Below are 14,088 nucleotides of genomic sequence, written 5' to 3'. Positions count from 1 at the left end.
TGGAAAAAAAATAAACAAATAAATGGCAGGCACGAGGACGGAGGGCTCTTCTTTAAAACCCAAAGGTTGCCCTGCCCTCCCGCAGACCCCCGCGGCAGCCTCCCGGGGACACTCTCCTCCTCCCCCGCTCCGGGGGATACGCGGAGCCACCCAGAGCCGCGGCTCAAACTCCGCCGGCGAGCGGCCGCTCGGGCTGAGGGGCTGCCCCTGCCCGCCCCCGGCCCCCCCCCGCCCCGGCTTCCCCCCTCACTCACATCCCGCGCTGCGAGGAAACCCGCTCTCCGGCGCGGCTCAACTCCCCCGCAGGCAGCCGCGGTGCCGGCTGAGGGGGGACCCCCTTCCCGCTCCCCCTCCCTCCAGCCCACCCACCCGCCCGCCCTCTCCCCTCACAAGCGCCGCTCTCGCCGCCCCCCCCCCCCCCCCGGCCCCACACTTCCCTCCTCCCCACAAGCGACACTCACCTCTGGGTGCTGGCGGCGTCTCCACCTCACCATGTAACGGCAGGAGTGGGGGGGTCCCCCCGCCCGCCCCCGCCCCAGCGTGAGGGGAGATTAACGGGGGCGCAGAGGGAGGAGAACAATAGGGGGGGAGGAAATCCCTCGGCCGCCGAGCCCCCCTCCCCAGCCCCCCCGAGGACAAGGGCCCCCCTTCCCCGCCTGGCTCTCCTCCTGCCGCTCCCTCCTCCTCGCTCGCTCCCTCTTTTTTTTTTTTTTTTTTTTTTTTTTTTTGGCTCAATCACACCAGACTGACTGTCTTTGTCTGTCTGACAAGCGCCATGTTGATATCAACATCCGAGCTCCCACCTGCTGCCGCTGTGAGACCCTGGGACTTGTAGTTCCCCCCTCCCCAGGGTGACGGGGAGAGCCGCCGCGCGGGGACTACAACTCCCAGCATGCCTCGGCGGCACGGCACGCCGCTGGAGCGCGGGGCGCAGCGCGGGGCGGACTACAACTCCCGGCATGTCTCGGGAGGGAGGGGAGGGCTCAGCCATTACTTCATCCTGGGCGGGGGGGGGGCGGCGGCGGGACTGCAAGTCCCAGGATGCTCTGGGGCGCGGGGGGTGGTGGGGGCCGGGCAGGAAGGTGGGGGCAGGATTGTCCCAGTAAATAGAGCCGGGTGAAGCATGAAGCTGGTGAGTGCGCGGGGCTGGGGGCGCTGCGGGGGGGGGATGCCTGGCGGCTTTGGCCTGCCCCCGGCGTGGGGGGGGGCTCCCGGGATCGCCCCTGGGCTGCGGCAGCCCCAGCCCCGCCGGGCGTGAGGGGAAACTGAGGCACTGAGGGGGGCGGGCCCAGCGTTCCGCTCTCCTCAGCAGCCCGGCGCGCGAGCCGCCCTCCGTTAAACGGTCGGCGGGGAGCTGGCAGCTGAGGGGACGGAGGCCGGGGCGGGTGGGGGTTAGGCACCGGGCTGTGGGAAGGGGCAGAGGCCCGGGCAGGCGGCTCTCCTCCGGCCCTCTGCCGCCGTCCGCCCCCGCCGGCCTTGGGGTTTTGGATCGGATGAAACATCGGTGGGATTCGGGAGGAGGAGGAGGTGGAGGTGGTGGAGGTGTTTCTCTGCCTTCCTACCCCTAAACGCGAGTCTCGCCGTGGGGCAGTGCTGGAGCTAGCCCACTGCACGTGTGACTTCTACTGGGTTGCTCTAGAAATATTAATAAATCCCCGTGGTTCATAATAAAATCATCTTCCATAGGCAGTATGATGTTAATACAGGTAATTGCTAATAAGAAAATCAGCCTGGAATAGCTTCATCAAGGGTGCGCTACGCTTCTGACAAATATTTTGGTTCTGATATTACAATCTTCTAAAGGGAAGGTTATCCAAAAATATGTTACCTGTATTATTGTTCTCCTCTCTAGATCTTCGTTTTCAACTATTTAAGTTTCCCAGAGACCCTGGATTCAGCCACTACTCTATTTTCCAGGAGGAATTTCCCTGTTTCACATAATGTGCTGCAATTCTTTGTTTGGAGGTGAAAACCAAAGCAGCTTTCAAAATACCTGAGCATAACATTTGATTTGTTTAACCTGAAGTTACACCGTTGTTAAACGTACGATTGTCTCTCAGTTTTGAGACTGAGCAGTTTGTCTCGAGGAAGCTTCACGGAAGTGAACTTGGGTTCTGGGCTTGTTTTGAGACTTCCAATAAATCACTCTCTGTGTAACTGTGTAAGATTAATTTGGTAGGCAGGTGGCTGAAGAGCTTGATCCTGCATTATCTTACGTATGTGATTAAGTCTCTCTGCAGCTGTGCAAAGCTAAGCACTTCTGGATGTGATCGTAGAGGCTAATATAATGCAGGGGGGGAAAAGCAAACTGAGAAATCTTTAAATGAAGACCATAGTGGAAATGCAGAGTTCTTTGTTATGTCTAGAGTCTTGCATGGGGGTAGAGAGAGGGAAGGGGTGGAGGGCAGGGAATACAACCTGTCTGAAATCTGTATTGTAACATTTTTAGACCTGTGTATAAATTTGGGGACTGGGGATCATGAGACCAGATTCTTCATCTTATATTTGTCTGGAGATATGGCTGAATCTCAGGGTTGTGGGGGGAGGAGTTGGGTGCTATTTCATCCTCTTTTCTCATATATTTGGGTTGAATTTGGAAGAACAAGGTAGAGGTGGTGGACGCCAGACCTGATTCAGACTCCAGTGAAAATGTCAGACTCCCACAAATTCAAATGTGCTTTGGTCCAGGCAAATCCAGTTGCTAATTTCCCCCGAGATTTTGAGCCAGCATGTGATATTAATACTGGAAGAATGCACTGCAGTATTTGTTGGCTTCAGCTGGAATTAAAAGCACTGGCTTTAACCTGCAAAATTTTGAATGTTTTGGAGCTGCTAGCGTGAGACATCATCTCTTTTCTCTGTCACATTGCCATCCATGAGATCACCAGAGATGCTCCAAGCTGGCGAGCGCTCAGCGTGAACCAGATGTCTGCTGAGAACCTGTCTCTATGAGGGCCTTAGCATCTGGAATTAGCCCCTCATCTTGATCTCTCGGTGCCCCGCTCTGTCAAACTTAATTTACAAAGCCTGCCAAGAAAGTTGTGAGCTGAGGTGGGCATATTTATGTCTTTCGTATGTGTTTTGTGACTTTTTTTACATTACTGTTTTTTAATTAGGAGATGAGGCACCTAGTGTGTTAGCAGTACCAGCCTTTAGCCATAAGGGAGTAAAGAGGGAAGCAAACAAATCTTAGAGCAAAAAGGACTTGCATTTTAGTCTGGTCAGGAATATTAGAGGCTGGCGTCTCTGGATCTGTTTTAAACAGTAGCAAGTATAAACTGGGTAGAAATTATCACATTTATAGTGTGTATAGAGACGTATATAGTGCAGGCACTCAGATTTTTGGATTCCTAATCTAAAATTCTAACAGACCCAGAAATGTCACTTGTGCAAATAGCTGTATAGCGTATATGAATTGCCTGCCTTTTTTTTTTTTTTTGTCACTTTACTTGAGTCTGATAGAAAGAGTCCATTGACTCCCAGGAATCCATTTACCACAGCGTGACAGCCACAGATATAGATTATTTTAGATGCTTTTAAAGAAGAAAAAAGGAAGATTTTCCAGTTAGCTCGTAGATGTCAGGGTCATGATCCTATTCATGATTTTAAGAAAAGCAAGGAAGTGTTTTGCTGATGAAAGTGGTGGTATTTCATTGCCTTTTTTAATTACTGATAGTTTAAAAGCTATGAAAATAGTTTAGATCTTATTTTTTCCTTCATTTCTTTCTATTTACTTGGATTTATAGCTTCAGTTGTCAAAGTTCTGGTCTGGTGAGAACTTAATTTCACATGCGTATTTTACATTTGCGAATAAAACAACCGAATTCCTTACTTGTATACTCACTTCTTCACCAGCTTCACTTTCTTTTTTTAAATTTTGCTAACAGCAGGCAAAATGTAGTGTTGCTCCTTAATAATTAAGGCTTTGTGAATTTAAAACAAAAGTATTTGCGATATTTTTAATTTAATATTTGGGGCTTAGTAGCTTTTTAATATTTAAATATCATTTAAATAACGTTTTTGATGAATGTGTGTAAATAGACTCCTTGGGAGTTGTTAATCCAGACAGTTGCAGTCCTGTGTTAACATACAGTGAGCAGAGGTAGAAAATGAAATTATTAATCTAGCTTCTTTCCAGTTTGTAGAGTGAAGTATAGAAAGCAAGCATAAGGTATAAATAACTTGGAAAATGACTGAGTCTGTTTTTAGTGCAGTGCATGGCCAACCAACTGATATTTTTCATCTTAATTGACGAAAACTTGAATTTAGAAGCTAGTTTGACCACCTGAGCGCTGCTATGCTGCCAGATGCCCAGACTTCGGAGATGTAACAACTAGTATTCGAGATGCAAAATCTCCTATTCTTGCAATCCCTGAAGAACCATCAAATGCCTCCTCAAAGAAGAGAAACCCTCATGTGGAGGTGGCCACGCTCTATTCAGACATTTACGTTTCTAATCCCACATTTTAAAGCTGGCATTTTTATTCACTTCTCTTCTTATTCAAAGCTTCAGCGGCTCCTGTGCCTTGTTAAATGTTTGCCACTCTCCATACAAGAGGTGACTGCATCTCAATGATGCTGAAGTGCCCCTGTACATAACCTGCTTGCTGGCTCATTGGGCTTGCAAAGCATTTGGGATTTCTCAGTACACAAACCCTCCCATTCAGGTATGGCTGTCCATTCCCTCGTGTTTCCTGTTTGCTTTTAGCAAGACAAAAAGCAGGTGAGAGCATGCCCCAGAGCTGCTGCGGTGCATGTGTACAGCTTCCTCTGCTGATCTGTGCCAAGCAGCCACAGAAGGTGTGGGCTGCACCTGATTTGTTTGTTTAGGCAGGTTTCTTAAGGAAATAAAACTTGTGTTCCTGCAGGGATTCTCTCCCTCCCCTTCCACCCCAAGTAATTGTCAAATTTGCTAGCCAATTTCAGCCAAGTTTTGCCAGTAGGACTGAGTTTTGAAGAAACTGATTTTCTGGGATTTTTGTGAAAATAGGTGGTTGTTAGAAAGAAGAGATTCTACATGTGTCCTAAATTGGAGAGAGGAGCTATGCCATCCTCTCAACCCTTGTGATCAGAAAAACTTGTTTGAAGAAAATCTGCCCCTTAATACCCTGATATGGGGAAATCTCAATGAACGCACACAGCTGTGAGACACAATTCATGGGAAATCGGGTTTTGTTCTGGTGTGTATGACACTACGTGTTTAAAAATAAGGGAAAAAAGGCAATTTTCAGGGGGGGGTCACTCTGGTAAAGGTCATGAGTAACTCATCCTCGTATTCTTCTTTCAGTACTGCCTGTCAGGACATCCAACCTTACCATGCAATGTACTCAAGTTCAAATCCACCACCATCATGTTAGATTGCGGACTGGATATGACGTCTACCCTCAATTTCCTCCCGTTGCCACTAGTTCAGAGGTATGTTCTGCGGCCTGTAAGCACTTAATCTGTGTCTTCTTGGGTTGCAGTTGGAGTGCTCTGCGTGAAATCGTGTATTGGAAGGAGGGAGGGGATGAGTACAAATGAACAGCATCATCTGATATCATAAATAGACTTTGTTCACTTAAAAATTCTCTTTATCAAAATAACGTACTTTGGCTCAGTAGACGGAAGACATTTTATGGATTTATTGATTGGTTTTTCTAGATAATTTATTCTAAGCTTCAGTAAAGTATTGCTGCAACTGCTCGGCACAAGTGAGGTCACATATCTGTCATCTTTCTGGCTTCTTCATGCAAGATGAGATAAATGGGTAACTGAGATGGAGTGCGTGGAGCCCAGCAAGTACTGTTTAACCACTGTCTTCTCAGGCTTTTCTTCAGAGCACAGACTAATGCAAAGAAAAATAGCACTTAACAGTCCTCGTTAGTAGACTTGATGGCATAATTGTTCCCTTTTAAAAATTAAATAAATAAAAGGGCAGTGCAGCTGGGCACAGGAATGGAACGGCAGTGAAACAGAAGTAGAGTCTAGAAGAAAATCCTGAGATCAAGACTCCCCCTTCTATGCCCTAACTACAAAGTCATATTTTCCCAGGTTTTGAGATTAATTTGGAGTTTCAGTTAGGGTGACTTATGTCTTGCGTAAATGGAATAAATTACAAAAATGAGGGGTTGGAAAGGTGGGAACGAGTAACTCTTGGTGATGGGAAGCGGCAGGAGTTTTCACAAAAGCCATTTAGTAACTTTGATCCACAAGGAAACAAGTGAGGAACGTTCTGGGTTCAGGGGAGACTTGATTGAGAGGGGGAGAATATGATTGGGAAAGGGAGTTTCCTAAGTGACCTAATGAGGTTAAAGCAGCTTGTCCAGCACTTCCTATGATTTGTTATTTTTTGGAGAGGAAAAGAATACATAGTGTATGCATTGTTCTGTAAGAATGTAGAGTTCAAGATCTGCTGTAGAGTAGGCAACAGATGCCTTAAGACAGATTAGTGCCATAGTCAATTTTTGTCCCATTCCATAATGCAATTGCTAACTACAACATTTAGGGGCAGTAGTAGGTTTTGAAGGGATCCAGAAAATTTGGGAAATCCAGGTACGGACAGAATTGCCTTGCATTCGCTTTCTCCCACCCCCCAAAGAAAAAGGAAATTGAGAGAGGAACAAGTAGCAAAATTAGGTGATTGAAGAAAGGCTTAAGAGGTTCTTTAGAACTGCAGGCATCAGCGCTCCCCGGGGATATGCCAGCTTTGTCTGCTGATAGCAGACCCTGGTAGCGAACAGCCAAATTGCAGGTCACAACCTGGAATTCCCCAAGTACCTCCAGAATGTCTGCACTAAAACGACTCAAACTCAATAAGAAAGGATGTCAGATTTGACCCCTGATGGCCCAGTGGAATTCGAGCAAACAGTTGGATTTAAATCCAATCAATCTTGTCGGTGAGGTGATTGAACACCCCTTACAGCAAGGATTGTCCTAAGCACGTGGACTTGGGCAAGTAATTGATCTCTTCAGTACTCTACAAAACAAATGTCCTGCAGGGAGTTGTGGAAGTGAGTTAGAAACTTGAGGAGAAATGCGGCTGCCACTAAAAAGTCCTTACCTCTCTATAGTATTCATAGCTGTACCATTATATATCAGGTCTCCATTACCATGATGTCTAAATACCTCTGAAATTCAAATGTGTATTATCAACATAACATGGCCGGGTTACAGAGAGCTGACATTAGAATCATAGAATCATTGAGGTTGGAAAAGACCTCTAAGATCATCGAGTCCAACCGTCGACCCAACACCACCACCCACTAAGCCATGTCCCTAAGTGCCTCATCTACTCGTCTTTTAAATACCTCCAGGGATGGGGACTCAACCACCTCCCTGGGCAGCCTGGTCCAATATTTAACCACTCTTTCAGTAAAGAAATTTTTCCTTACATCCAATCTAAACCTCCCCTGGCGCAACCTGAGGCCATTTCCTCTCGTCCTACATTATCATCAGTTTCCAGGTGAGAGACTACAAGAGGGCTGACTGCCTGAGGTCTTGTGTGGAGCATGTAGCAGCACAAGAATTTGAACACAGGTCTATCAGATCTTAGGTTATTACCAGCTGTACGTCCTCTCGGAACCAGAAGTGCTGCTTCTTGCAGCTAGGCTGAGATGGACCCATGTGAAATCTTAACCAGAGAGGAACTATGCTTCTCTCTGCTGTCTTTAAACCAGAGGTCCCCAAAGTGGGATCTGTGAATGACTTGGGCTCTGCAAGTCTCAGTATGTAGTCTGCAAAGGTGCCCTAATTTTTACCGCTGTGGAGAGTAAAGGTATGATATTACAGAGGATCTTTGCTATGCAGCTAGAGCCTGTGTCATACCTGGCATGGGACCCTCCTTGAGCAAACATTTTGAGAGCCTGTGCTTTAATCTATAAGAGAGGAAAGTGCCTTAGTGTTTGTGTCATTAAAGGGACTGGACATTTTTTAGAGTTCTTTGCTCTTCAAAAAAAGCCCGTCAAAAGGTATTTAGATTCCACCTTGTCCTGGAAATGGCAGTCCTTGTTCTCAGCAGCCCATGGAGCATGTGCAAAGTACCTGCAGTTGCCAAACACTTTATGCCAGTTCATGTACTTGAAAGGAGGTTTGTCAACTGGAGTTTTCTCCCCTGTACCAAAGTCAAATGCAAAACGATAAAATGAACATATGGGAAGCTCTTAACCTTTCCTGTCTAGCCATGACACACTTGCTCACATTATTTATGGGACAGTTCTAGCTATTTTGGATTAATCAATCACTCTATTACAATGTCAAAACTATGTCGGCAGGAACTGTGTTACTTCTTGGCTTCAAGGTAAAGAGTCCTTTCTGTCCTGTGTTGCTTATTCCACTTTCACCCACACACAAGACCTATCTGCTAATTTTGCCTCTCTTGACAAGACTGTATACTCTTCAGTGGATGACAGGTTTAGTTCAAGTCAATAGTGTTCTTTCATCATGAATAAGGCAAGCAGTGTACTAGGCTAAATTAGGGGGAGTAGGGCCAACAGATCAAGGAAAGTTTATTCCTCTCTGCCTCGTGCTGGTGAAACCGCAAATGGATCCAGGTTTGGATTCCCAATTGAAGGGGGATGCTGAGAAAGTGGAGAGGGTGTTCAGGGGGCTCCAAGATGGCCAGGGTCCGGAGCCCATGACTTACACGGAGAGGCTGAGGGAGCTGGGCTTGTTCAGTCTGGCAGACAGGAGGCTGGATGGGGAGCTAACAGCCACCTACATCTGCTTGAAAGGAAGTTAGTTACAAAGGCAACAGAGACAAATTCTTCTTGACAGTGGCAGGCAGTATAAGGGACTAGTGGCCACAGATTGTGTCTTGAGAGGCTCAGGTTGGACATTAGCCTCCCAGGGATGAAGTTTTCCTTAGCACTTTCACTGATCCCCAGAGAGGCTCTAGAATCTCATGCTCCAGGGATTTGCAAGACACAGGTGGACAAAGCCATGGCTGACCTGGTCTAGCGCTGGCTTTCAGACACTGGACTACAGACCTCCAGATGTCCCTTGCAACCAAGGTTTCTGTCCTCTCCTCCCTTATCTGTCAAAGTTGTTGCATATCAGAGTGGTTTATTCTTGCTTTTTCCCTGCTTTTTCCATAGCTCTTCTAGTCTCTCTGCACCGATTCTACTCAGCCCTCTCGGTCTCCAAAATACTGCTCTTAAATTGTGCTTTTGAATGTGTCGGTGGGGAGTACATTTAGCCACTTCATCTTTTCTATCATCAGACTTCTTCAGACTTACTCTTTATCCTCAAAAGGGGATTGCACTTCTCTGGCATAGCTTCTCAATGACATATCCTTCTGCTCTCACCTCTTACCTTCTGTCTTCACTCTTTGAGTCTTAGATTTCCCCTTTTTCCTTCCTCGTGACTTTCTGGAGTGCAAGTTAGGATTTGTTCTTTTATATTAATGTTAGTCTGAACACAGCATTCCTCTGAGCCCTTGAATCACTTCCTATTTTCAAGATCTTAAATTTGAAAGCCCTTATAGCATATAAGCATGCCTGTCTAGAGAGCTTAGTGCACAACACTTGCAGATTTCATTGCAACTGGGTTCTCGAGTTCTGTCTCCAAATCTGAGATTGTTAGAGGGCTTGGTTCCAGGCAGGTTCAATTCTCTTGTTTCCTCAACTTTTTCTTTTTTGGATTTCTGTAGATATGCTTGAATCTGGGCAGACAGTGGTTTTAGAGCTAAGTTGTAGGCTCACACAAAAATCAAATGTCACTGTGAAGTATGAATAAGTCTCTCAGTTATGGTAGCAAGAAATGCTGCAGCAATTACTACTGTAAACTCAGGATTACAACGTCCACCTTGAAGTTTCCTTATTAGCATTTGAAACAATTAAAAAAAGGGGCCCTGCCGTTGCTGACTGGTACCAGACCTGCCAGCTTAAAACATGCAGTTCACAGCAAAACCTCCTTGCCCCTTTGTCCTTCCAACACAGGTAAATGCACTGTACAGCTGTTGGTGTGGGTTTTCAGGGTGAGGCCTAAGCTTGAAACTGTGGTTTATGTGGATATAAAATCGCAACCTCTGTGTGTATGAATGACTTAGTCCAGAGCATTGGTCTTCCCCTGCCATTGCTAATGGGAATATTTGTCTGTTGTCCTCTGTCCCAGAGCAGTTTTAAGGTGCTTTTGTATTGTTTCAGGCATAGAGTTTGTTGCTGCCCTAACCCTTTTTCTGTTTATACAGCCAGTTTCACCACAGGGCAGTGTAAGCAGCACTGAGCCCTTCTGAAATTCTCACCGTAAATGACTAAAATCAAACTCCCTGCATGTGTCGTCCTCTTATTCTTTTTACTTATAAGTGTCATAATCATGATTTGTAAAAGTCATTTCAGTGAATGCTTAAACACAGTGAAACTGTCTGTCTGTTTTATTGAGATTGTTAGTTCCCTGAGACAGAAATTGTGTTCCCTTCCTGTATGACACCAAATAGAAGGTCTATGCTTAGCCACTGATAATGATATAATTCATATTGCAATAATTTTTTTCTCTTTCTGCAGCCCCAGGCTGTCCAAACTTCCTGGTTGGGTTTTGAAAGATGGAAGCACATTTCTGGATAAGGTACTATACTGATGGTTAGAATTTTCTTGCCATGCAAAAAGCTACCCGACAGGTTAGGAACAGTACTTCCATGCTGACTCATCGCAAAGGTTTCTATGTGTACCCTTACCAGCCATGATGTCCTCGTAGAGCAGAACGTTTTGAAACAAAATGGTAATAGCAACTCTGAGGCTTTTAGTCTTCAGAGGTAGCCTAGCTTTTTAAAAAATCCTCTTAAAATGCAGAAATCATCAGTATGAATATTTTCTTATTTCATGGAGCTCCATAAATAATAGTGCTTTGCCTTCTTAGGGTGCCTTTTTTTCAACAGTCTCACTTTTCTGACACTGAAGCTTCATAGCATGCTTATACATGAGGTTGGTATCGTACCCTTTTTTAGGCAGGAGAACTATGAGAAAGTGAATGCTTTGCCGATGGGAGGTCTCTTTAGAGGAAAAGCATGTCTTTGGCCTCTGAAACCATAGAATGGTTTGGGTTGGAAGGGACCTTAAAGATCATCTAGTTCCAGCACCCCTGCCATTGGCAGGGACACCTTCCACTAGACCAGGTTGCTCAAAGCCCCATCCAACCTGGCCTTGAACACTTCCAGGGATGGGGCATCCACAATGTCTCTGGGCAACCTGTTCCAGTGCCTCACCACCTTCATAGTGAAGAATTTCTTCCTTATAGCTAATCTAAATCTCCCCTCTTTCAGTTTAAACCCCTTGTCCTATCACTACATGCCCTTGTAAAAAGTCCACCTCTAGCTTTCTTGTAGGCCCCTTCAGGTACTGGAAGGCTGCTATAATGTCTCCCTGGAGCCATCTCTTCTCCAGGCTGAACAATCCCAACTCTCTCAGCCTGTCTTCATGGGAGAGGTGCTCCAGCCCTCTGATCATCTTTGTGGCCAACAGGTCCCTCTCCTTCTTATGTTGGGAGCCCCAGAGCTGAATGCCGTACTCCAGGTGGGGTCTCACGAGAGCAGAGTAGAGGGGGACAACCCCCTCCCTCGACCTGCTGGCCACGCTTCTTTTGATGCAGCCCAGGATACAGTTGGCATTCTGGGCTGCGAGCGCACATTGCCGGGTCATGTTGAGCTTGTCATCAACCAACACCCCTAAGTCCTTCTCCTCAGGGCTGCTCTCAATCCATTCTCCGCCCAGCCTGTATTTGTGCTTGGGATTGCCCCAACCCAGGTGCAGGACCTTGCGCTTGGCCTTGTTGAACTTCATGAGGTTCACATGGGCCCACCTCTCAAGCCTGTGAAGGTCCCTCTGGATGGCATCTCTTCCCTCCAGCCTGTCGACCACACTACACAGCTTGGTGTCATCGACAACCTTGCTGAGGGTGCACTCGATCCCACTGTCCGTGTCGCCGACAAAGATGTTAAACAGAGCTGGTCCCAATACCGACCCCTGAGGAGTGCCACTTGTCACTGTTCTCCACTTGGACATTGAGCCATTGACTGCAACTCTTTGAGTACAACCATCTGGCCAATTCCTTATCCACCGAGTGGTCCATCCGTCAAATCCATGTCTCTCCAATTTAGAGACAAGGATGTCGTGCGGGACAGTGTCAAATGCTTTGCACAAGTCCAGGTAGAGGACGTCAGTTGCTCTTCCCTTATCCACCAATGCTGTAATCCCGTTGTAGAAGGCCACCAAATTTGTCAGGCACGATTTGCCCTTAGTGAAGCCATGTTGGCTGTCACCAATCACCTCCCTGTCCTCCATGTGCCTTAGCATAGTTTCCAGGAGAACCTGCTCCATGATCTTGCCGGACACAGAGGTGAGACTGACTGGCCTGTAGTTCCCTGGGTCTTTCTTTTTTTCCTTTTTAAAAATGGGGGTTGTGTTTCCCCTTTTCCAGTCAGTGAGAACTTCACCGGACTGCCACGACTTCTCAAATATGATGGGTAGTGGCTTAGCAACTTCATCTGCCAGTTCCCTCAGGACCCACGGATACATCTCATCAGGTCCCACGGACTTGTGCACCTTCAGGTTCCTTAGATGGTCTTGAACCTGATCTTCTCCTACAGTGGGTGGCTCTTCATTCTCCCAGTCCCTGCCTTTGCCTTCTGTGGCTTGGGCGGTGAGGCTCGAGCACTTGCCGGTGAAGACTGAGGCAAAAAAGTCATTGAGTACCTCCGCCTTCTCCATATCCCGGGTAACCAGGTGTCCCGTTTCCTTCCGGAGAGGGCCCACATTTTCCCTTGTCTTCCTTTTATCCCCGACGTACCTATAGAAGCTTTTCTTGTTGCCCTTGATGTCCCTGGCCAGATTTAATTCTATCAGGGCTTTAGCTTTCCTAACCTGATCCCTGGCTGCTTGGAAAATTTCTCTGTATTCCTCCCAGGCTACCTGTTCTTGCTTCCACCCTCTGTAGGCTTCCTTTTTGTGTTTGAGTTTGTCCAGGAGCTCCTTGTTCATCCATGCAGGCCTCCTGGCGTTTTTGCCTGACTTCCTCTTTGTTGGGATGCATCCAAGGATGCATCACCTCCTGAGCTTGGAGGAGGTGATCCGTGAATATTACCCAGCTTTCTTGGGCCCCTCTTCCCTCCAGGGCTTTGTCCCATGGTACTCTGCCATCAGCATGTGTTCTGCTGCTGGACATAGCAGGAAGGATATTATCTCCAGCCTCCTAATCCTAAGACACAGGACTTACTCAGCTATGTGAGAGACGCAAAATTTGTCTTTTTCCCCCTCTTTTCATTACATTAGTTTTGTAGGCAGAATTTATCTGGGGCTTCAGCCAAAACTGGGCACTGCAGCATCCAGCTTGATCTGCCATAGGGGAACAATGAACACAAAAATATGTCAGATGTTAGTAAAATAGGCAGATACATTTTAAATGTGTGCAGCAATAGGTATCAGTAGAGAAAATACTGTTTTAACAGACTGTTCTCTGACTATGTGAACATTAAAAGAAAACAGTAATAATAGTTGCTTTTGTAGGGGACATTGAGGTGGACAAAATGGATTGATCTGATTTTTACAGGCAAGGGAGCTGAAGATCATAGATTAAAGACCTGATTTTTCTTCTCATTGGAGACAAAAGAAACTGTATAGGCAGCATTTCTGTTAGTAAAATAGTAACAGCTCTATTCAGAGCACATGCTAACTGGCAATCGCAGAGCTACAGAGGCTCAGCGACAGGAATGGAGTTAGCCAGTTTGAATTCCCTGGTATTTGTTTCTCCTGAACCCCAGCCTTGGTCTCAGAGCTTTGGGCTCCGTTCTGTCCAAAGAACGGATAGGCCGTCAGTATATTTTTATGTGTGATGTATTTACATTTCTGTGGTACTGCTGCTGCAGTGTGTGCTCAGGAGAAATCTTCAAACTCACACAGCGTCAATGGAAATCATGTGTTAAAAATTCAAAGGCAGCATCTCTTACCTTCACCTTGACCATTGTAACTGCTTGGAATGGTAAATTCTTTGACCCATGCTGGAAAAAGGCAAGGGAAGGAGTCAGAGGGGGATGTTTTATCATGTCGGGTGGACATTCCTGTTATAGCACTCTCTGGATGACAGTTATAAAACTTAAGTCCTGGAGAGGCATTGAAATTT

The 14,088-nt window shown here is 46.5% G+C and overlaps 2 protein-coding genes across 16 annotated transcripts in view; one reads left to right on the top strand and one right to left on the bottom strand.

Annotated features, from left to right (window-relative positions):
* Positions 1-577, bottom strand: part of HMBOX1 (homeobox containing 1) — a 117,692-nt gene extending 117,115 nt beyond the window's left edge. For 13 of the 14 annotated variants that reach the window (XM_076332564.1, XM_076332556.1, XM_076332558.1 and 10 more), the window contains exon 1: positions 462-577. The gene's annotated coding sequence lies outside the window, so the exon portion shown is untranslated. Of the gene's footprint in view, positions 1-254; positions 294-461 lie in introns of those variants that run through there. The other variant, XM_076332557.1, reaches the window with a different exon arrangement.
* A 492-nt stretch (positions 578-1,069) lies between these two features.
* INTS9 (integrator complex subunit 9) overlaps positions 1,070-14,088 on the top strand; it is a 78,661-nt gene continuing 65,642 nt past the window's right edge. Inside the window, exons 1-3 of one of the 2 annotated variants that reach the window (XM_076332554.1) lie at positions 1,070-1,132; positions 5,288-5,415; positions 10,482-10,542. In XM_076332554.1, the coding sequence (XP_076188669.1) occupies positions 1,124-1,132; positions 5,288-5,415; positions 10,482-10,542 (198 nt within the window). In that variant the 5' untranslated portion in view covers positions 1,070-1,123. Of the gene's footprint in view, positions 1,133-2,986; positions 3,052-5,287; positions 5,416-10,481; positions 10,543-14,088 lie in introns of those variants that run through there. The other variant, XM_076332555.1, reaches the window with a different exon arrangement.

This window comes from Aptenodytes patagonicus, chromosome 3 (assembly GCF_965638725.1).
Source record: "Aptenodytes patagonicus chromosome 3, bAptPat1.pri.cur, whole genome shotgun sequence".
Taxonomy (NCBI): Eukaryota; Metazoa; Chordata; class Aves; order Sphenisciformes; family Spheniscidae; genus Aptenodytes; species Aptenodytes patagonicus.
Note: the sequence above shows the minus strand (reverse complement) of the source record. Positions and strands in the feature narration are given on the sequence as shown.